At 45.4% G+C, this 23644-nt stretch overlaps 8 protein-coding genes across 8 annotated transcripts; 5 read left to right on the top strand and 3 right to left on the bottom strand.

Moving 5' to 3' along the window:
• Nucleotides 1-421: 421 nt before the first annotated feature.
• On the top strand, nt 422-1932 carry V1513DRAFT_446903 (uncharacterized protein). The gene has a single exon (XM_066898337.1). The coding sequence runs from the start codon at nt 556-558 to the stop codon at nt 1729-1731; it is 1176 nt and encodes a 391-aa protein (XP_066752948.1). The 5' UTR covers nt 422-555; the 3' UTR covers nt 1732-1932.
• Nucleotides 1933-3031: 1099 nt separating this feature from the next.
• On the bottom strand, nt 3032-4798 carry V1513DRAFT_380950 (auxin efflux carrier; the record flags this gene model as incomplete). The annotated part of the gene is made up of 4 exons (XM_066895052.1): nt 3032-3116; nt 3164-4420; nt 4473-4644; nt 4702-4798. 4 exons carry the CDS (start codon nt 4796-4798, stop codon nt 3032-3034), a joined length of 1611 nt encoding a protein of 536 aa, XP_066752949.1.
• Nucleotides 4799-8187: 3389 nt separating this feature from the next.
• V1513DRAFT_425899 (uncharacterized protein) lies at nt 8188-9195 on the top strand (the record flags this gene model as incomplete). Its single annotated transcript, XM_066896140.1, has 1 exon — nt 8188-9195. The coding sequence occupies one exon, from the start codon at nt 8188-8190 to the stop codon at nt 9193-9195; it is 1008 nt and encodes a 335-aa protein (XP_066752950.1).
• Nucleotides 9196-12573: 3378 nt separating this feature from the next.
• V1513DRAFT_380906 (TEA/ATTS domain family-domain-containing protein) lies at nt 12574-14128 on the top strand (the record flags this gene model as incomplete). The annotated part of the gene is made up of 3 exons (XM_066895050.1): nt 12574-13228; nt 13278-13454; nt 13509-14128. 3 exons carry the CDS (start codon nt 12574-12576, stop codon nt 14126-14128), a joined length of 1452 nt encoding a protein of 483 aa, XP_066752951.1.
• Nucleotides 14129-15028: 900 nt separating this feature from the next.
• Nucleotides 15029-16555, bottom strand: V1513DRAFT_459129 (triose-phosphate transporter family-domain-containing protein; the record flags this gene model as incomplete). The annotated part of the gene is made up of 5 exons (XM_066899736.1): nt 15029-15885; nt 15940-16028; nt 16080-16243; nt 16299-16326; nt 16386-16555. The coding sequence occupies 5 exons, from the start codon at nt 16553-16555 to the stop codon at nt 15029-15031; spliced, it is 1308 nt and encodes a 435-aa protein (XP_066752952.1).
• Nucleotides 16556-17065: 510 nt separating this feature from the next.
• V1513DRAFT_446924 (kinase-like domain-containing protein) lies at nt 17066-19724 on the top strand. Its single transcript, XM_066898338.1, has 3 exons — nt 17066-17211; nt 17261-17798; nt 17854-19724. Exons 2-3 carry the CDS (start codon nt 17531-17533, stop codon nt 19524-19526), a joined length of 1941 nt encoding a protein of 646 aa, XP_066752953.1. The 5' UTR covers nt 17066-17211; nt 17261-17530; the 3' UTR covers nt 19527-19724.
• Nucleotides 19597-20939, bottom strand: V1513DRAFT_416342 (ras family-domain-containing protein). Its single transcript, XM_066895839.1, has 3 exons — nt 20456-20939; nt 20236-20387; nt 19597-20176 (listed from the first exon to the last, which is right to left on the bottom strand). Exons 1-3 carry the CDS (start codon nt 20537-20539, stop codon nt 19747-19749), a joined length of 666 nt encoding a protein of 221 aa, XP_066752954.1. The 5' UTR covers nt 20540-20939; the 3' UTR covers nt 19597-19746.
• Nucleotides 20940-22534: 1595 nt separating this feature from the next.
• V1513DRAFT_425904 (uncharacterized protein) lies at nt 22535-23063 on the top strand (the record flags this gene model as incomplete). The annotated part of the gene is made up of 2 exons (XM_066896141.1): nt 22535-22601; nt 22819-23063. 2 exons carry the CDS (start codon nt 22535-22537, stop codon nt 23061-23063), a joined length of 312 nt encoding a protein of 103 aa, XP_066752955.1.
• Between the last annotated feature and the right edge of the window lie 581 nt (nt 23064-23644).

The following is a 23644-nucleotide window of genomic DNA, read 5'->3' on the forward strand; positions in this document are numbered from 1 at the left end:
CATGTCAGGAATGCTGTAGATCATTAGCAGTGCAAGTGGTACTTGTTGGTCAACATATGGCATAAATTTTACTCTTGCTTGTGGAATATGGTTGCATTCTAATTGCTAGACTTGCTTGTAGATCGTGCGGGGCATGTTCGTTGGGTACGACACATCACTTTGGAGCTAAATCATAAGCGAGACGTGGCAATGTGGCTTGCATGTGGCGCGGTGCTTGTTGCCTCGGCGCTCTTCCCCGATCGAGCCCCCGCCGGGACAACACGCTGCATATTTCGCTCTCCCACCGGTCACCTGCAAACCTTATTGCGGTCGTACCTGTCCACGCGTACCGTACCTTGCTTTTGTATTACTCCTCGTCGCGCCGCGGGACCTGCAAAATTTATAAAACCAAAGCCAATCCCAATTGACATTGCTTCTCGCACGTCTGAATTGCGTAATATTCATCATCCCTCTAGTCGGCTACTATATCTTCAAGCTTCCGTCCCTGACAATTTGTCGTCTCACAGTTATAAACATCCACAATAAGTATCCGCACTACTACTACTACTAGTTACAATGCCGTCGCTGCAGCTTCCTCGCTACTCCCCAATACTACTCCCAGTTAAGGAGACATTTGCTACATCCTCTCACAAGGTCGCTGGTAGCAACATCCGACCGATCGAATTCAACCTCGTCATCGAATCGCCGCCGCTTATTTGCTATGGCTCACGGACACAGTCGACCGGCGCTCTTCTTAGCGGCCTGCTCTTCCTCGATGTGAACGCATACGCAATTCCCATGAAGAATGTCACCCTCGAGCTCGTGCAGGAAATCATTGTCAAGCGTCCTTCTATCGGCGCTTGCAAGGGCTGTATACATCACGTTAACGTTCTCCATCGATGGGATCTTCTCAAACAACACACGACATTGCCGCGGTCCAAATATGGATACCCATTTTCGCATCTGCTCCATGGTGACTTCCCAGCCTCCACCTCATCAAGTCTCGCAGGGGTGTCTTACTATCTCCGTGCTACTGCCACTCCCCTCGCTAAGGATGTTGCGCCTATCACTTTGACCCGATCACTTCCTGTCTACCGATCGATCGTCACGACCGACGTCCGCCGCTGTCTGCGAGTGTTTCCACCGACAGCCTTGAATGTCACCGCCTCACTTCCCGCAGTTGCGTTCCCTAAGTCGACCTTCATGATGGACTTGCAACTCAACAATATCATTAACAGGGAGAACAAGACTCGGTGGCAGCTTCGTAAGTTCTCCTGGCGTCTGGACGAGATCACTCGACTGAAGCACACCGGCTGTGACAAGCATCATGATTCTCCGCAACAACTCGAGGATATCAGGACGATCGCTTTCAACGACGTTCGTCAGGGCTGGAAGACCGATTTCTCGAATGACGGCCGCATCGCGGCGGAGATTGAGATCTCGACACTCGACGACGTCCCTATGTCTTGCAACGTGCTCGTGCCTGAATTCGGTTTCGAGATCGAGCACAGTCTCGTTGTCGAAATGCTTGTGTCAGAGGAAAACCACCCCGCGAATGGATCGCGTCAAGCCAGTCCGACTGGCGCAGCACGCATCCTCCGCATGCAGTTCCCTGTTGAAATAACGGAGCGCGGTGGCCTCGGCATTTCTTGGGACGACGAAGTTCCGCCAACGTACGATGATGTACCGATTTCACCGCCTGGCTACGATTACATTGTTCCCACACGTGATATCGAGCATTTAGTGATGTAAATGAATAAATCTAAAACATGTTTATGAGTTATGAAAAGGGAATCCGGCGTTATTAATTAATTATTTATGAATTGTATTATAGGGGTATTTTATTATGAAGAAGAGTCGATCCTGCTATCGAAAGGAACGTTTAAAAAAAACTGCTACGGCTTGCTATACTTAATCATTAATGAATAATTACGACCATATATTTACTTAAACAAAATCGTTTTGAATCCAAATCGTAAACTGACTTTATTATGTTTCCGGTGTACTGTTGTCGCTTACTTGGCAGTTTGCTTTTCGTACGAACAGCCATGACGACCTGGCAACGGTCGAGTGACACTTGACAGTTGCTTAACCCAAATCCGCCGAACACTTTGAAAGCCCTCGATCACAGAGAGAGTTATTGCGCCTTATGATCCCATCCTCTAGCATTCCGAATTATCGCATTTAGACAGATGTTCCATCGAATGCATATTCATATCGCGGAGTAAGAGTGAGATACCTGCAGCAAAAGAAGAATTTTTTTCTTTCCCTCCCCCCCAAGTGCGTCACTAGTGCCTCGAAAGTGAGCGTCGGCCCGGCGGTCAATCTATCATCGGTACCGACTGTGCTTGCAAGCTTAGCCCAATTAAAGAACAGTTAAAAAAGAGTCAGATGGTGTGGCGCAGCCACGTGGTGGCCCAGCTAAAGTCGTAGCCTGCCTAGCCCCCGCCGTTGAGAAAATTTTTCAGGGGAAGGTGGGTACTGTACAATCTTTGGTCAATGAATTGTGGTGTAATTAGCGTAACGATATAAAATTTATAACTAATATAAAAGTTTTTAATAATAAAGCAGATAAAAAATATGGCTCAGATTTTGAACGCTATGATAGAGACTTAACACATGCACATTGAACGAAATAAGATTTTATTTATAATATTTAGTAGTGCATACGTGAGTTCCAACTTTGGTGTCCGTTAAATCCGCTATTCCCCTAGATATATATATACAAAACACCCGCTCACCTTCACCGGGATTCGCCCGCGGCCGGCGGATTCGCGAGCTGTTTGTGAGGTAGCTACGTTGGTGCGTGCGTCTGGCAGCACGCCATTTCGTTTCCGCATGTATATTTAATATTCCGTTTTAAATTAAAAACCAAGTAAATGCAAAACTACTGAATTCCCTACCCGTTGGCCCAATCCATACTGTTTAACCCATCCATAAATCCAATAAAACAAAGCAAATGACCCTGATGTATGCAAATAGAAACAAGTACACGGCAACAAGACTTATATCAGACAATTCTATGTATTCGTCTGGGAACGCAGAATCTTTATTAAACGTCAATAATAACTTTCAACGTATACGTGACAATAATGGCGAGAGTAATGGTAAGGGCGGCGTATTGGCAAATGAGCATCCTAAGGAATGTTAGCGGCGGCCCACAAGATTAGCTAGAATGGCATACGCAGCAAGACAGTCCATCTGTCCAATATGATCGACATCTTCAGGGGCAAAGAACGTGGTCAGGTACACTTGTGACGTAGCCGAAGGGACAGCGCTAGATACGGCATAAACAAACACGAGAATCAAATTATCTTTAGGGATCAAGCCTGACTCTCGCAGCCTCTGCGTCCACGCGAGTGCAATAATTGGCATCACCACAAGTTTGAGCAACGTCGTTGCAACCATCACTTTCCAGAACCCTTTAGGCAACTTTGTGATTTGTAGTCGTCCGATAAGTGCCCCCAGAAGCATCAAGCCCATAGGAACAGCTGCCTGACCGATGAAACTAACAAAATCCATTACAAATCCAAGCGGAGGCAAGCCGTCGGGAGCGTTTCGCATGGGATAATCCGTTGCAATAAAGAGGCGCTTAACCGGTGAAATGACCGCCACCACAATTGAGATTATTAGCGAAGCAGCTGGCGGCTGGTATAAGTTGCGCAGAAATAAGATCAGTCGCGCCACCACCCAATTCTGGAAATGCCTAACCTCAAGATCCATGGTGACAGCGCTGACAACAGGGTCAAGCTCTTCTCCGTCGTTCTGGTCGTCGATTACAGCCTGTGCATTTTGTGGAACACGTGACTGCCGCTGGCGAATAGATTGCATTCCAGCAGACTCAATCGGACGGAGCCCAGAGCCAGGTGCAGTCTCGATTCGCAACGATCTTAAACCGGCAGACTCAACTGGGTGCAGTCCTGGTTCTGTATTCGCATTTCCTCGGGTTGTCGACAAGCTTGCGACGACATTGCTTTCCGTAATAGCCATTGCATTAGCTGTAGACGTAGTTGAATGAGCAAGAACAGTCGACGGAGGAATAGTCTTATTTGAATCATCCGTCGTCAGCTCTGCCGAACAGGCGCTCTCCTTGCTTTTTAAATGCAGTAACTTTTTCAACTTTGACGTCTTGCGCAAATGAAGCTTCTCATCAATCTCATCCTTCGCGTCCCCAATCATCTCGGGATCATCATCAGGCACTTGAAAGTCCTGCTCAATGAACTGCACTCCGCCGCAGGTGAAAAACGTAATAACGTACATCGCCATGAAAATTGTCACGTATGCGATACCTTTGTCTTCGTCGCCGTCGACGAATGGTGCACTCGCTGTTATCGTCATGACGTATGCCATAGGGATGTCACCGGAATTGTTAAAGATTGCGGCCGCCTTGGCCCCTCCTCTCCAGTATTTAGGAACAGGGAGAAACACCTGTACAAGAGCACTGTATTCTCCTTAGTAATGTCTACCTCATTGTGGTCAGATACGGTACTCACGCGAAAAGGCAACCACATGCGATATACAGCAAAGCAGTCAGAACAGTCAAACCGGCGATTTTCATCGTATGTGAATCGAACGCTACTGTTACTTTACTGAAAACTATACATGGGAGAAAATAATTAATGATCACGGACGACATTTTCTTGCATGTGTGTGGATCTAACACTCCTGAATTCACGTCAGTCATTAATGGCTTTCGCCAACAAACAAATTCACAGATCATACCTTTCTTCGCGAAAAATATACCGAAACATATTGAGAAAAATATCTTCACAATTGGCTTGGCCGCAATAAAAATGGCGGCGCCCACTGACAATGCCATGGTAGAATACGTAATTATTAATTAGACGAAATGAAGAAGATGCGACAGCCTTTCGAATTCAAGTTCACAGGGAGTCGAACGATGGTGGAGGTGCTGATGTTGACTCTGGACACGCTGATCTCTAGACATTTAGATCCACTCGGCAGGACGCAGGGCTGTAACAGGATCTATATTGTGCTGTATATATTAAGAATTAAATTGAAATCAATTGAATCCAATCACGAAGGTGAAAGCGCAATTGGTTGCCGGAATGAAAATCTAAAAAGAACGCGTTCATTAGGACTCCCCGGCAGATGCTTTTAGGCTACTCACATGATTGTAAGCTCTATAGCAATTAAAAATGTAAATAAGACTAGATCAGAAATGCCTTCTGGAATTCATATATGACTAATATCGAATATGCGCGGATCAGACACCAAGCAAGACGGGTGACTTCCGAGAAAGACTATATGTCGGCGACAACAAGAAGGGCGAATGCTTAAGAATCAAGACTGTACGCCTGTCCTTCTTGTTCACTCTCAAGGACGGCAGATGCCAGTGGAATTGAAAAACTGAGGAACGGACAAAGGACAACTGTCGTGACAGTCGACGGAGCAGGTGAATGATTGGATGGTGGGGGTCGCGCTGGGTATATAAAGAAAATTAATTAGCTGTGCTTGGTACTAACGCGCAAATGCCAAGCCGTTTCCGCTCTACAACTAACTTGCTAGGAATCGCTTTAGGCTAGCTTTGGGTCTCCCATTTCCGTGGACAGGCCAGTGGCTTTACTCTTGCGAAGTTGTACATTACTCTTTCGGCCTTTGGTTCTTCGCTGTGGTTGCTGTCGTGCCAGCCTGCTAAAATCAGCACCTAAATATATATTATAAATAGCCAAACAGTTATTATTCCTCTAAATGATCTGTGCGCAGCAGGTCCAGTTTGTAATTAACTGCGTACTGGCCTGCTATATACGACGTCCAGTGACGATATTAAATATTTTTTTACCCGCAATTCTTTTTCGGCGACCCTGTAATCCCCACAATTCATTTTTTTTATTGGCAGATTCCACTGTTCATGGTCTCCACGCATGCTAAGAAATTCTCTTTTATTTTGTATCCTTAACGACCTGGGTCTCTTACGCATTCACATCGGTAGGATCTGTGCGGTGCATTCGGCGCCACTTACTTTCGATAAGCTTCGTTGTCTTCTTTGAATTCCTGTGATTGAATTGCTGCGTTAAAGAAGTAGAGATTTGAATGCAGACGATAGCGCCTGACCGAAAACAGAGTTTAATGTGATTTGCTTCCCTCTTTGGTCGCATTTGTGCCGAATTTACCGCGGCAGCTTATCGACACTGCGATGAATATTCGCCCAGACAAAACTTGGTAGAGTATATCTCGTAAGCGGTATACAGACCAAGGAATTGGTATCTACAAATATACTACAACGGGCGACTGAGATCTGGAATCGTTCTCGTTCGGTGATAAAAGGCGTGGGGTAAGTCGGAACGTTGCCGGTTCGTTGTATGCCCCCCACATTTATGTGACGTCAAACTGATTCTCTCCAATTTGTATTGCCGAGCCAGGGGGCCAGGGTTTCTTTAAGCACAAGCTGCAATCAAGCACGCGGTTAGCTTATATTCTGCATTCTAATAATTTTCCGGACATTTTGTTCGTATGTTCAAAACAAGGGGTTTGGTGGCCGACAAGTTAAAATTACTGTTTTCATATGATTCTTGCTGAACAGTGTGATGTCGCAAAATAAAGAGCTGTCGCACGACAGCAGACTTGGATACCAATGAACCACAGGCCACTACTACTTTTGTGCACCGATGATTTTGCAGATTCATGAAGGGCCGTCTTCAGGTCGACCGATATCTCTTCTGATGTCGATTGCACTGCCGGATTGCCAAGTATTTTGTGCACAACATTCAATCTTATCATTCTCCCGGCCTTTCCAGTTCAACAAAATGGTGACACGCAGGGGTGGACGCCGGCGGATCAGGTCCAATACAGCACGAGCTATGGCAAATTGGTCTCATTATTTTCCAACAACGACTTCTCAAAAAAGCGCGAGAATATAAATCTTGCAAAAGTCGTCTTGCTCTCCGAGGTCTTCACTAAGTAAGACATGCGGAAGATGTGGCAGTCTCAACGACGTAGGAAGTAGGAAAGAATACTGATGCCAACAATGTCAGTTCGAATGCGATCGCGATGTCAATGGTGCGAGAAATATTCTTGTTCGTTACAGTACAGCGAACCAGACAGCGAACCAGGGCAGTAGAGAAAAATCTACACAAGAACACAAGAATGAACATCCACGGGATGCTCCAAAGAGCCGCCACGCCTTTACTACATTAGTATCATAGTAATAGTGTGGCGGATGAGGCTCGTCTCTTTCTCGGTACCCCCGAGTTGCCTGACCCTAGTCAGTTTCAACAAAATATGCTTGCTTATTTTCGAGGAAACACAAGAGCGAATAGTGTGCGCATAATACCCCCTTAACCCTTAAAAGCAATCTCCTCCTGTCTCGCTCTGATCACTGACCAATACACCTTTGGCTGCTTCTCCTTGTGTACGATACTATTACGTGACTAGCATAACTCGGAAGTTCACAGTAGTAATTTATATTCATGTCTAATATCGATGACCACTGTCGAGTTGTCATATACACAGGGTTATATCACTGATTAAATTAGTTGTCAAGTGTTAATCAAAAATCACAGCAAACTCTAACCGCACATTGTCGCGCACAATACCTGGACTCTCCCTTAATATAATATTGTCTGTACGTTGTTCTCCCGTCAACTGTTGGGGAAGGGTTTACTCCCGCGTCAGACACCAAGGAATGGTTGCTAAACATCGGTAATTTAGCACTTCAGGACTGCAAATTTCTATCCCTTCACGAGCTCGAATAAGATTATATTTCTTCCCCCTCGCATATGACGAGACATTCTTGTGGGGCTATGCGGATGCGTTTGTGTTTCGCAGTATTTTTGAGACGTTGCGCACCTAGACAAACTATCTCATGTGGTCGGCCCATTTTGAAACGTCAGGGTTCACTTCATGTCAGAAGATCTACGCCGGTTAGGCCGCATAACTAATCATGTCTCCGAAAATGCTGGTAAGTGTCGTCCGATGTGTTTATCCCGAAGCAGTGGAGAAGTTCTCCTTCGGATGCGGAATATACTCTGCTTTTCTGTGACTATGTCCCGTACCCTAGGGGCCGTTGATCGTTGCAATCTTTGTGAAATGCATACAGATGTGTTTCATTGCGAATGAACGGAATTAAAGTCTGTATCGTTTGATGGGTTCCAATGACGGCACAGAAATTTTAAATATACGGTCGATTTCTGTCAAACTGTTCAAGGTTAAGTCTGATACTTTCTGGTGAACCTAGCACTGAACAAAATGGTCGCTTTAAACAAATTGGCTGTTATTCAAGGCACACTGCCTGTCACAGTGGATTTCTATAATTATCTCGGTGATATCCACAGCATTACCACCAACTGTATTCGTGACAATGGGTTTAATGGCAATTTGGGGAATAGCACTCTAGTTACTTACGGCGACACTCTATATCGCGATTCATCTTACAGCAACACTTTTCGCGGCATGATTTCTAACAGTGTGGCGTCAGCGACTGACGACCCTCTACAAGTCATCGACGGGTTGCTAAATAACGAAGGTTGGCCGGAGCAATTTTGTCAAGTCAATTCAGCTTGGGACGAGGATAACAGCGTAGATGCCATCGGCGTCACCAACGTTGTCGAAACAGACCCCGAAACAGGAGTCTTATTCTTTCTTAAGAACCACAGGCCTGGCGGAGTCAACAACTACATTGGCGCAGGTGTCGCTACGGTCACCATGAACGGGAGTGTTCCTTCATGCACGAGGTCTGCGGAATATTGGTGGGACGCAACGATGGAACCATGGTATGGTGATATTTGCAGCATCAAGTTCGGCGACTACATCTATGCGTACGGCCACGGCAGTGACTCCTCAGATTATGTCTATGTCTGTCGCGTCTTGGCTACATCTGCGACGACCCTCTCCGCGTACGAGTACTGGAACGGCTCGAGCTGGCAGAAAGACCGTCTGTATAACGTCTCTGCGAAGGAGAGCGTATTTTCGGATATACAAGCTGGACAGATTATCTGGAGCACGTATCACGACTGCCTCTTGCTTGTATATACGGACACACTCATGGATAACCAGATCAATGCCAGGACTGCCAGCTCGCCCACAGGCCCCTGGTCGTCGCCTGTGACTCTGTACCAAGCCCCGGCAGACACACTGTCAGGTGCCATATACGGAGCCCTTCCGCAACCTAACTATGATTCGACTGGGAAAACATTGGTGTGTACTTACACGAAATACCCGAATGATCTACAGGCCGTCAAGATTACTTTTACGTGACGTGATAAAAATTGCCTCTGTGTATCTACCAACTCATCCATATTGAGTGAAATAATTTGTAATTACTTTGATGATGTGATAGCGATTGGGTATAGATGGTCTTACTTTCAAATAATATATTAAGCGCACTTTCGCCATTGCAATTGGTGACGACCGTCAACGGCAAGTGTATGATCGACTTAAAAGAATCCGCCGTCCCCCAATCCACTGTCTGGGTTGGGTAAGGGAACTACTCCTTCCAACGACTTTCATTATTCTAAGCTGAATCATTCCGCTATTCGAGTCCACGCGATCTCCAATGTGACAATAAAAAGCGTGGCCTACCCAAGAAGGAGCAGTATCATCGGGATACATACATAGCGTAAACGCCCATGTCCCGTGCACCATGATGCCGAAATCCTTGCAACGCCGAGATTGAGTATATCGCGTAAGCGGCATACAGACCAAGGAATTGGACTGTACAAATATACTACGAAGGCCGACTGAGATCATCTGGAATCGTTCTGCGTTCGGTAAACTCGCTCAGTATAAATCAGATCATGTGGAGGCTACCAATACTTGGCTGGAAGGAGATCGTCCAGGTAGTAGATCGGCGTCGACACTCGTGCTGGGCCCCTTGCAGAAATCCTGTAACTACTTAGCTTGAGCTGCATCCTTACTTCCATATAATATACAGAATATCAGAGTACAACGTGAATGATACTTTGTTAAGATTACGAACTTATGTTACTTGTAATGGCGAATCAAGGTAATGGATAGAGAGCGGGTCCAAACGCCGGGCAACACAATCTCTAAGGTGATGCGCAAGGCGCAACGGCAATTCCTTAAAGATGGCGAGAACCAACCAAGTCATTTAGTCTCACTAACAGTTCCAGCAACGCCCTGTCGACAGAGCGTCAAAAGGGGAAGTCTGTACCGGTTCATAAGGAACAGTGTTAGGTTTGTTTTACCTCCGGGATTCTCTGTTTTCACTGGTTTTTTTTGGTTCCCGGTGGACTTCCCTACGCCCTTGTCCAAATGGATATTCCTTTCTATAGATTCCGATTATGGTTAGGGCTTAGGATATCTATACATATGCGAACAGCTATTCGTCTTCTGGGCCGTTATTGCTATGCACTGAGGCTTGTCACTTTGCTGGTCTTCAGGACCACCAGATCTCGACAATTTGTTCGTGATGTTCAAAATAAGGGGTTTGGTGCCGACTAATAAAATCGCATTTCCTTGTATTTATGTATCACAATACTTAAGGAGACTGCGATCTATACCTGCTGGCGCTAATAACCCTATAAGCTGCTACCTATCGGCCAATGTACATTATTGTCCCTTGAGCACGAAGTTCAGCAAATGTAACGGCATTCTGGATGCAAGTGGTGATCGAAAACGGATACATGTCCCAGCTTTATTGCATATATAAGACCGTAGACCCTGCACTGAGTCATGCCAGTTCTTGTGTAGATTCCCTTTGAACTATGCTAATCCCCCGACTTGATGCTTTTACTCGATCAGCAGACAGTATTAAATCAGATGCATGGCGATCAGCGGCTCTCCGTTTGACATCCAACTTCACAATATACGCAAAATCTAGATGGCACCTTCTACTTGAAGTCACAGTGAATATTATTGATTGTGTCGCTATTCCGCGAGGGCTATATTATTAGTCGAGGATTCATATTAATTGAGAGTCAAAGCGGTCTACAACGAAACAACAACCGACGGACAAGCCATGGTGCAATTCAATTACAATTGTCTTCTACAGCTGCCTTATATATACTCTGCAATTGGATTGTGTATTTTCAGAGGTACAGCACTAGTATTTACAAGCTAAATATTAGTTGGTCAAACCTCGAAGTAAGGGCTCAGAATCTCTGCATTGATCGCTCTCGGTTGGAGACTAAAGCTTGCCCCCCTGGCATACGTGTTGAGCTAAACCAGTCATAAACTCTCACGGATATGCAGATTCTAAAAGACGACGCGCTCCTCGAGTAGGTATTGAATTTGATTATTCTGGGCATCTCTAGTGAGTGATTTGATGTATCAATTAATTGATCACTGTGTTGCTTAATATATCCTACACGGTGGCGAATACCCATCAGATAGTAGTGAACCGCATGAAACTGTCTGCGGGATCTCTCCATGCTTCTGTAGGCAATGTTCCACTAATATTCCACTCATTGGCTTTCACTGCCAAGGTCCCCCACCATTCTTTCTATAATACCTCCGCAATTTTGCGGATGTCCATGGACATCTATCGACTGCCTTCGAGTGATTGCTTTTATTGCAAGTTTACTGTTGTGTGACTCCACTGCTTGAATTAAGACGAGTACGTAACTTGTAGACCGTAGCGCACTGTAGAGCACGCCGTTCCTTGCTTGCGCACTGTCGTCCATTGGGTGGACTGCGGCTCATCGAAACCTTAACGTCAAGAAAGCTTTCCTCCGAGGCCATTTGGCTATCACCAAACTTAGTATCCCTGTGCTCAGGACTGCAATGCGACGTAATTAACCGCTAACTAACAACCAAGAGGTCACTAACGACGCGTAAAGCGCGTCTGAATTGCGACGCGCTCGTTATTTGACACTCTGCGGCCAACGGTCGGACCACCCTCCTGCGGATATCAACGATTAGCTCATTGCTCCTTGCTGTTTTCTGTACTCTGCCTGTTCTGCGTTTCCGCCGCAATTATTTTTTCGCAGTTTCCGACCCAGTCCACCCGGGCTAACTTTGGTGTCAGAGCACCCCTTGCTCAATAGCTCTCGCATCCATTACTGGATCTACACCTGTTTCGGCAGCTGGTAGCCCACCGGGTCAGGATTTACCCAGTCGACCGCCTCATGGTGCATCAGCGTCCTTGCTTGTAAGCGCGCTGCCTGTGACATCCACCGAATTTCTTGACGCGTTTGAGTCGCGCTCGCGTTTGACACCGGGGCTTGTCCTGACTTTCAACTTCGACTACCCATGCTCACGCCTCCTTCACAAGACTTTAACTTGACTTTCACACTCTGCTTCTTTTCCAACCTCCTTTCTCTCTTGCTTCTTCTTGTTCATTTCTCTACAATACTTCCCACATCCCAAATTTCTTATTAACTGCTACGCTAATGTTCGCATTAGAGCAATAGCAGAGACATCAGGTGCCACTCGTTTCACAGTCTCTGCGATCCACTCGTTACAATCGTTTTGTTTATGGGCACAGCTTATCAGTCCTTACAGTCGATTGATCTCTATCGTCTCTTTACGATCTCAGCCAATTTTTGAATTTCATTGCAATTGTCGTTTAATCAATTTCGGTTGTACATTCTGAAACGAATCACGTATTCACTTTTTCCTCTGACGCGTCGAAGATCAACACTTATCTTTCTTCTCTTCTATCATACGCCCACCATGCCGAATTCGCCGATAAAGACACCATCGTCAATGCGCATTGGACCCAATGCAACGACTTCGCCTGCCAGCGGCACGTCATCGTTTGCGGAAACTCCTTCGCTCGCGCCAGTTGGTCTGCTACCTTCAGCATTTAATTTAACTCCACCTACAACTCTCCCGCGGCGACGATCTAGTGATGGCTATGCTTACCATCCAGCTAAGAGGGTGCGTACTTTGGAGGAGTCGATCACAGACGAAGAGGAAGTTGAATCGGATTTCAAGGCGTCGCGTACAGCTACGTCTGCCACTCCGACGCGTGCAGCACTCACCCTGGCGACACCGAACACAACAAACCTTCTATCTCCTGTTAGCAAACGACCGCGTTTAGGACGATCTTTGTCGACAAATTCAGTATCAGTTTTGTTTCATCGTGATGATGTCTTCCCTTCGATGTCGGCAGTTGAGCCAACCGCTACTAAGATGGTGCACACTTTGTCCGCGCCTGTCGTGCCATCGTCGAACTCGCCGCAGCCGCGTCAGCCGTCGATGGGGACAAGCCAGCCGCTGACGGAGTTGCCAGCCTATATGGCGTATTTGGCGCGACAGCGGCGTGAGCATGGTGACGATGGTAATTCAATCTGGAGTCCAGATGTTGAGGAGGCGTTTATGGAGGGTTAGTACCAGGTGTTGCTATATTGATCAGTTGCTGATGCGCATGACAGCGATTCGAAAGATTCCTAAAGTTGGACGGAGGAAAATTACTGTCAATGGACGTCCGTGCGGTCGCAATGAGCTAATCTCGGACTTTATTCTGAGAAAAACTGGCAAAATCAGAACGAGGAAACAAGTGTCTAGTCATATCCAGGTTTTGAAGCACCTGTTAAAGGAAGACTCTGAGTGTATGTATCGGCATATCGAGTAAATTGCAAGGGTCTGTATTAATGGGTACTCAGTTATGAATTTGGTCTCCGATACACCATCGAAGTCCACTTCGCAGCGTAATATTCCTCTTATGTTCACCAGTCCTACTACAACTCAGGAATCAGAAGCTTCATCAGGATTTCTTCTTCCTAAGCATCTGTCGGCATCTCCTGTTAATATTCGACCACCGTTAGGCATGATTACACCTGCATCTCATCATGGCATTCCCCAAGTTTTGGATATGGCCAAACTGTCTCCGAACGACGCTCCATTCCGGGATTCAACGATGGATGATCAATTGGGTCACATTAGTCCGACGGCGGCCAGGCTTGAACTATCAACACGGCTTGATGAGTCACCGTCGCTGCTGTTCGACGTCTCCTTAATACAGCCGTTCGTATCGTCGCCATCGTCCCACGATCCGACCGCAAATCTTGCCGTTCCTCAGACTATGATGTATATGAATCCACGATTTGTTGCACAGCAGCCGCATCCCAGAAGCCATCAACAAGCTGTTCGCAGTTACGTTACGGATGTGCCTCAAAATCTAGGTGTGTGGATTGAGTGCGATCCTATTGAGTCACCAGAAAACAGTCATGCAACTTCTCTATACCCATCTAACGAACTTGGAATTTGGACACATGACTTATGATCACTGATCATGCTACGATACGATTTCGGATGCTTATATCAAATTAATATTCCTGCAAGGTTCGCGATATAACCTCATCAAGTCACTCGTTTCAAACCTATCACACTCATTTAATCACGCTCCTTTGGCTTTGCACATATTTAATGTACAGCTTTTTATGACGATACGTATAATATTGTTTCTCTAAGAGTATGATGTTCGGCATTGTTCGCTGTGTGAACACTTTTTGGCTATGGATTGCAATCATTTTGGGACGGCCAATTTTGTTTTTGTTTGTTTGTTGTGCTTATTATGGGTGGAGTATTATTTTCGTATTTATCAATTCATGATGACGCGAACTATGAGACATTGAATGAATTTGAATGTCAACGACGTTGCGAGACTACGATTATCAGCTAATTTTTGGTGGTGATATCTTCAGTATATATTCTTAAACTTTTGAAATTGGATCTGTCATTTAGGAAGTAATACAGAACATTATGTCTATGCCGATTGTGTATGGCTCCATCTTCTTTACCGGCCAAACATCTGCACAAGAGTTTTGATATCTCGCTCATCGGGTTAGGGTGAACAGAGGTAAACCGACATATGAGTGAAAGTTGAAAGTGCGGGAAACGTTTCGCGTGAGCAGGCTGATTCGATGATCTACGGGTTAATATATCCGACCGATGTCGATCACTAAGCAGTTGGTACTGCGGAATTACTATGTATAGTTTGCAGAAGAACCGCAATAAAGCAAAATGGTATAGAATATTAATGTGGTGAATCCCATAATTCTTCTTAAATCAACCAAAATACTCTAATTCTTGCCTATTACATGTAACCCACCCAGATCCCGCCACTATCAATTTTATCAACATGCTGTAGACCGAATTCCAAAGCTCCAAAAGATCAAATGATTTATGCCTTTGGTGGCCCAGGAATAAACGCGGACTCCTCCGCCGTATAGTCAAGGAATTGCTCCGACTCACTAAGATCGCCATGACTTGAGAACTTTGGCGGGAGCCGCTGCATCTCGAGTTCGTCTCCAACCGTAGGTAACGCTGCGTATGCTGGTCGTGTACCTGACTCTATGTCACTTTTAATGTTGGTCAGTGACGCTGTTGATGCACTACCGGCTATTTGTCGTTGCCTAATTTTCATTTTCATGTGCTTTATTCTGATATAATTGTATAGAGCGATGGCGATCAGAGTAACGACAAGACCAGACAGGTTCACGGCCGTTAGCTTGTCACCATAGACCCCGGCAGATGTGCCAATTGTGACGACTTCTTTGAAGATACCGACAATGGAGAGTGTGATGACGTTGGTTCGATGGAGGAGGAAAAATTCTGCGGCGGTCATCAAAAAAGCGATGACTCCAGGTGCGACAAGAATTAGAAACCACACATACCAGGATTCTTCTTTCCATATTGTAGAAGATACAAAGCTATCGAAACCTTCAATAGGGATAGCTAAGGCTATGAGCGTGACGCACATGACCGGCGCTAGATAAAATATTGTAGAGAACGGATTAGACGTGGCTTCATGTCGTTTGAGTAGAATCTGAGTCAACGACCACCGGAATCCTGAGAGCACCGCGGCTATGAGGACAAGTATAAATCCGATGAGGACAAATTGCGATTCTGAAGCAACCATCATGATGACACCTACGGTCATCACGGCAATAATACTGATTAGTTGAATCGTAGGCTTTTCCAGGCGGAAGATAAATGCAAAGAGCAGGACAAACACAAGATTTGACGATTTCACCATTGCTAAATTGAACCGTAATTAGCTGAGGACTCGACAGAACCTAAGTGACGACCCACTGTAAAAGCCCAATGTAATAAACCTCAGTGACATGTTACCAAGGCCAATGTCTGTGCCGGTAGCGACACCACAACTGCCAACATGGAGTCTAAGAACCATATATTAGGACCCAAGCACCTACCGCCAATGGCTTACCTACAGATATACGCTCCAAGACATTCGTGCTTCAGGCTTTGGTCTTAGCCGTGGGAATAGTAGCAGTATGAGGCCTGCAAGGATTGTCTGCGTGACCATATGCATAGATGTCGCAAATAGCGGGAATCTAAAGTCAAAGTGACCTTCCGAAAACATCCATTTGTTGTACTATCTAATATTAGAATGGACGATTCCAAGACTTGCCTTGCATGGTAACTCTTACCAGTGAGAGTGATAGCGAAAACGAGTACCTAATTATTAGCACATTAGATTCAGCTCCTAGTATTCTTGCGTCACCGCTCAATCGTACCATAGCAGAATAAATATAGTGTTTATTGCGATGGTCTTGAAAAGGATAGTGTTGGTAGACTCCACTCTCCGGTGTAGCGGGGCCGGATTAGTCGAAAATGGATCTTCATCACCTATATTAAATGCGACCTCGTCTTCGATATCATTTTCATCATCCTCTATTGCACTCATTGTTGTTTGCGCTGAGGAGCTGTTAGTCTGACCGTCCAGATCATACTTAGAACCAGTCAAGCTAAACCGCCGACGTGGTTCGGAAGTCGCAACTAATGATGAAGTGCGACGATGTGTCTTAGATAGCCCAAGCCCTTCAGTGCCCCCATTTTTCGCAAGAGGTGTATAACTGTCGTTGTCTTTGACTGGAGCGTCTGCGAAGGCACTATACTCCGCAGTAGCGCGGCTGCTCACAGCCATTGGCAAACAAAGGGTCCTAGTCTTGGAGACCTTAATTACAGCATTCACGGCCAAAATTGCAATCTACACCGAACTGATAAAATATCCAGATCTCCACTAAATACAGACTGGATATCTCTAGTGGCGTGAAAATAACGTAGAGTGGGCAGTTTTGGACTTCGTCGAAGGAGCGTTAGGCGGCGCCGATTTATCGAGCCGCATAGCCTCGCACGACCCGCTGCTGCAGCCAAAACTCTCCAGCTTTCCACAATCAAGCAGGAAGCGATTTGTACTCAATCAGATCTGCAAAGTCCCTCTTTCTCCTGATAGTTCAGGATTATTAAAAGTTGTCGGAAATGTCGACTATAATTCCTAATCAAAGATGACCTTACAACGGTATTTCGAGGATGCGCATCCGCGTCTAACTGAAACCAACAGTAAGTTCAGTAGATTCTCATATGTAACCGATTTCTTGACATTGAATAGGCCGATTAAACCGGCATGCCTGCCGTAAAACAATATGGTTGCACAGCCACAAATTTCGCACAGCCACAGTAGCCACACCTTCAAACGCGAAGACATCATGAACACGCGCGGCAATGCCCAAATGTGTGTAAAGATTAATATTTGTTTTGAAGCCTTTAATATCCCACATCGCTGTTGCATTTGGCAACAGCATCTGATATCTTTGTATAGATCTCTTAACGACTTCATACTCTGCGTGAATGCATTTAGGTTGGCCTGAATGTGGCACCAATGGACCCACCTCTACTTTCGCCCGATCACTCGACACCCCGACCGGTCTCACGATTAACACTCGGGTTAGCACGCTTATATGCCAATGTTCGACAACACGAATCTTCTTCTTCTGTGGTGACGCGGTCTGCGCAATTCAAGAGAGTCCCTCCCGGTGGAAAGGGTAGCATTCGCGATAAGTTACAAGCATCGCGAGTGACGCGAATGAAAGCGAGTCGAGATGACGTTGATCCAAATTTATCCGACGACAAATTGAAAGCAGAGAACTGTATGATAAATTTATATGTCTGCGGAACAGGGGACTAGGGCTTATTTATTATTAGCCGTGAATTTATTGTCTCCCTCGGAAACGCCATCACTTTTTTCCCAGTCGCCTGATTTGCTCGTCCGGCGATATCGACCATTGACGCAACTTGGGAATGGTGCATTCGCAACCACGATTTTAGCAGACGACTTGTTCTCCACAACCGATCCTCTTAAGCGAGTAGCAATAAAAAAATTGGCTAGGGAATATTCACATATAGGATCACACGAGGCTCTGTTATTGTCCGACCTACGTAAACTTCGGTCAGAGCACTTTGTGGAATTTGTATCCTCATTTTACGATGGCGGCTGTATGCATCTAGTTCTCGAATGTCTCGATGCATCACACCCTGTTGCATTACCGGTATGTAGTCACAATGTTGGGCATTTTTCGCTAGTATGTCCACACCGGATCCACACTTTGGCGAAAATCGCGGTGCAGTTGCTTTCCGCGATGCAGGAACTTCATTCACAAGGCTGGATTCATGCAGATTTAAAACCGGAGAATATTATGTACGTGGTGCCTCGGTCACCAGATGACAGCAGACAGAAGATTAAAATAATTGATCTTGGTAATGCGACGCGTCAAGCCGATACTGCTGCGTATCATGACAATTTCGACATTCAGTCTGTTGGGTACCGAGCTCCTGAAGTCTTACTCGGAGATAAAATGTTTGATGCGAAGATCGATATCTGGAGTGTGGGTGTTATTCTGTTGGAGCTGTTGTTGGCTGGTGATGAAGCTGCCGGACTGAAAGCAACTGATGGCAAGATAGTCACGGGAGGCTCGAGGATTGAGGTTATAACAGTCATAAAGCACTGGTTTGGAAGTCTAGAATGCTATAGGCAATCGGCCTCGTCGTGGATGGAGGAATTTGGTGACAGTCAGGCCGCGTTTTCGCCTCAGCCTAAAGTGGAGCACAAAACAGAAATCAAACTAGAAACTGAGTTGAAAGGTCCGACCTCTGTGGACTTGGAAGAGAAGAAATTTTTCACTCCATCGCCACCGCCGAAGCAAGAGAAGTACATCCGAAGCTCGGAAAGGAGCCGAAGGAGGAAGGCTGACAGCATCATTCGAGACTATGTCCGTCGAAAACGGAAACATTCGATTTTCATGACTCTAGAGAACGTGAATCGAAACAGTTCTTCATCCTTGTCACCTCCACCTCCTTCGGCCTCCAGATACTCGGCTAGGATTCCAATGACTCCAATGCCAAAGGACGTCCGACCGCGAATTCATTTAACCGCAGAAATGTTGTCAGAGTCCCCCAGTCCCCAATTACGGCTGCGATCCTCCTCTCCTCCAAGATCATCTTCGTCGCGTTCGTCACCTTTTGGAAAGGCATTGGTTACCAATACAAAGACTGTTGTGTCAGAGCCAAATGGGAAGGAAGATACGATGGATATTCAAGAAGAAATAGTTGTGGCAGTGCCGAAAGAAAAGGAGGAGCAAAATGGAGAAGAGAATGTCAAAGATATTGTTAAAGTAGAGGATACAACTTTTAAGGCAGCGGATACGCCGAAGGCTGTTCAGCTTCTTAGCGATCCCAGACGCAGCGATCTTGCCAAATTTCTTCTAAGTCTGCTTGCCGTAGATTATCGCAAACGACCTGCCGCAACAGACGCATTGAAGAACGGGTTTTTAAGAGGAGAACTATTAGGGACGTGGGGTAAGGTATTGCTACAAGATTAGCTCGTAGTTTAGAACATAACTGGCGTCTTTGGGGAAAAAGTGCAGGCATTTGGGTAATATGTATTATTATGGCGGTTGTATCGGGCATAATTTGTATACTAATATTGTATAATTATAATGTGTACACAACTACGCTGCTATCGCAACAACCTTGATTTGGTCACTGCTGTAATTACAGTTGTGAAATCGCAATAGCACCAATTACATCCTCCTTGTTCCGTCACATAATCGTACACGCATCCCGTTTCTTGTCTTTACCCTTCTTCATGCCACCGCCCGCTGATTTCTTCGAGGCCACACTTGTGCCCTCATTGTTCGTTAACGAAAGGCTTCGCGGACCAGGAACGTTCCCCTCTGCAGCAGCATGTCTGTACTTTCTAACACATCTAATCCCCTCAAAAAAAGCGCGTTCAAGGTTAATGTTGTTCTTTGCTGACACCTCGAAAAAGTCGCATCCAAGCTGTTTAGCAAGCGCGGCGCCTTCTTGAGAAGTGACCTCCCGCTCTGTGACTTTATCCGACTTGTTCCCTATTAAGATCATTGGAACTGATGTGCCCTTGATTCGTTCGACCTGTTGGACGCAGGTCAGGATCCGGTTGTATGACGTGCGTGAGGTTATGGAGTATACGAAGACAAATCCTTCGCCGTCTCTGTTTGGACAGTCCATTAGCCTTAGATCGGAAATTGGAACCAACTTTTGAAATCTTACCGTATCCACTGATCCCGCAATGCAGTATATTCTTCTTGTCCTGCTGTGTCTAGAATTTCAACTATACAACTCTGATGATCGACTATGATCTGCTTCCAATATGAATCTTCTATGGTCGGATCGTATGTCTCCACAAAATGATTCAAACATAACTGATAACAATTAGTATTTAACACACCAAATAAAACAGCATAATGCGGGTAAACCATTGCTGAAATACCTGTATTGTAAGAGCGGTTTTGCCCACACCTCCATCCCCAAGCACGACCATTTTAAACACGGCATTTTCCTTGCGAGTAGACATTTAGTCTCCAACGCACGAGGGTGATTCTAATATACTAACTCTGTCGAGGCACGTTAAGTGAAAAAAAAATCCCTCTACTTCTTTTAGAAGAGCTTCAATTGATTATCGCCAGAAGCGTCACCACATGTAAGTTATCTGCAGTTGACGGAGCAGACTCGGTCGACCAGTAGGTCTCACTTTTGGCGCATTTATAGTGAGCAAGTTATAAATGATTCTGAAGATATATCGAAATTCTCATATAAGTCAAGGTAGTGTCCCTACGTCGATAACGATTGAGGACTTAGTGCTCCTGTGCAAGATGATGGTTTAGCCAGTCCCTGTGATGTGTGTGTGATCTCCCGTCCATTTGTTGGGATGAAAATTAAATTCAGGGCGTCAGTCATCTGAGCAACTTCCACCAGACCCGATCATGAATAAGCAATAATTCCCGTACACGATTCAACGAAGTCAGTATAAAAATGCGAGATATAGGATTATTTCGACTGTTGCCTGGAATGTTGTTTTTGGCGTGATTTCATCAGCATCGATTCTTGTGTCAATACGCGTTTCTCTACCTTGTTGCATCCACTATTGTTTGATAAAATATGGGGGCACCAGTGTACTACATCGCCCACGGCGAAATCGCATTATCTCTACTCTAGATATCAAAATGTATGCCAGTTGCACAAATTCGTTGGCATGACGTGTTTTTAATGAATAGCGCATGCTGTAAATCCCCTCCTCATAGGGTCAGTATCGTCTGGATCAACAATTGTGGCAGTCGCATGACCCACAACGAGATGCCGCTTAGGCGTATATACACATGTAGCCGAGAGAATACATTATACAGGCATTCATTGCATAGAAATTGCACAGACATTTGAGACATCTTACTCATGATCTCTCGAAGAAACGTGTTTATGGCATTTTACAATGAGACTAGTCGCCATATTTATTTCGCTTTATACAGTGCTGCGAGCGGAGAGAGACAAGAAACGCGCTCCGATTCGAGAAGGACTTTGACGCGGCAGCCAACCAATAATATTATTCAAACGACATTGCAGTGTGCGTATTTGTGATAATGCCCAAACCAACCGCATTCATATCGAACACAGGTCACAATCGGATCATTCATGAGATGCCCAGTATGAGCCATTGCAACGCAAACATACAACGCACGCCTGGAGGAATATCTGAGCAGATGCCGCGATGCGGGCAGTTGTGAGGCGTACATTGACATTCATGTCAACTTGCTGCTGAATGACTCGTCTTGAAGCTTGCGCCAAACACCACTGTTCTCTAGATGCACGTCAGCTTCCGGCACAGATGGCGAAGCCAATCGATGCAGCTTACTTCAGGCCCTAGGTTAACTTAGTACATGCCGTCCTGATGTGATGCAATCGGATATACCCGAAAAACATTCTGAAATTCACGTCATTCGGGAAATACGATCACAGCAAATAGCTTGCTGAAATGATTTTGATCAGGAAAGCGTGGACTACACAAAAATTAACTAATTTCCAATAATGCAGAGAACCTAAGCTTCAATTTAGCGAGCAATTCCGCTTGTCTCGTGACAAAATGCTGTTCGATATAAGCCACAGATACAAAAGATTATTACGAGAGCTGGATGATACACGTACAGCATATTGATACAGCTAAAATGAAATGATACAATGCGGCTATTAAGAGTTTAGCATTGTTGCACATGGAAATTTGTTAGTTTTTCTGCGACGGAACAGTTGATGACGTCAGAGGCTGTGTGTGATTGAATCCTTGGCCAGGGTCGTCGCAACCTGGAACCGGAACTGGCCGAGTCGGATCACCGCATCGGTTGGTCAGCTTGGTTTGGCTTCTGCGCCCGTTCCACTTGTAAATCGTTTCTCCGCCGCTCATAGGGTCGCAGTAATATATTTTCTTCACCTCTTCTCCCGCCAATACAATAGCAATAGGGCTGACTACATAATATACCGAAACCTGTATTCTCACATCTGAGAAAATCACACTAAAATCGTAATGCGCGTTTCATTGATTGCTCGACGTACCCCTCTCATTCATTTCCTCGGCAAACGGGTGTATCCCGGTAAGTCCTGCTTTTATTGTCGCTTGGATTTATGAGAATTAGTTGATTGAAGACGTGGTATTTGTGTCTATGGCGACTGTCAATGATGTTGAATAATGCTCACTTAATATTGTCTATTAATTTTCGGAATTATCGGAAGAGCAGAAATTACATTCTGCCCCTCGAGTCCAACTCACAGTTTTCTATTAGTACTGTCTTTACTAACAGGCCATTGCAGAACATGCCGACCATACTCCTCGAGTGCATCCCCAGGATCCTCACGGCGAACTTCCCGTTTCTTTCAAGCAGTACCGTCTCCAAGCACAGCAATATGGCCCGCTGTCGACGTCGGCTATCCGCAAGGGCTCAATTGCAGCTGCTCCCGGTGAGCACTTCTCTCGGAATGAACTTCCACCACGGTACAGATATATTGGCTTGGATACCGATGAGATTGACTTGATTAATAGCGGTGGTGCTTATTAAACATTTTGCCGAGCTTGTGTCATTTTTCAGGGATCCACCTCCTCCATAGTACCAATCACTCAACCGACTTAATAGGACTTTCCTTCATCTTCCGACTCATTCTTCTATGAATATGATGGAAGATACATGACAATCGCTCTTTGTTTACATCAGAATACGTGCGTTCTCTGTGAATGATCTTGGCACTATCCGTTTGTTTTAAATGTTGGGGTGGTCAAGGAGACGCATCTTGTTTGCTATTTGAATCTAGTTTTGCATTTTTAGATGTCCTGCCTACGGACGTTTGTTTACGGCCTATTGTATCCTTTCACTGGCTACGTTAGTATTTTCGGACTAGAGGACTCGGATTTGATCGCATATTGAGAAAATAAAATGGAGAGCAGATTAATGGGTGCTTGTGGTGGGTTTGACCTAAAATACTTTTATATCTGCTACGCAAAAAAATTGTATATACTTTGAAGTATGTCTTGATGTAATCTATTTCGAGAACCGCGAACTCCATCACAACAAGTCATCGCAACTTTCTTTCTGCGGAGGGTTAACCTCTACGAACTGCGCCAGTATCCGGTCATAATAGCATT

Source organism: Lipomyces chichibuensis, assembly GCF_038497645.1.
Source record: "Lipomyces chichibuensis strain CBS 12929 unplaced genomic scaffold V1513scaffold_21, whole genome shotgun sequence".
In the NCBI taxonomy this organism is placed as follows: Eukaryota; Fungi; Ascomycota; class Lipomycetes; order Lipomycetales; family Lipomycetaceae; genus Lipomyces; species Lipomyces chichibuensis.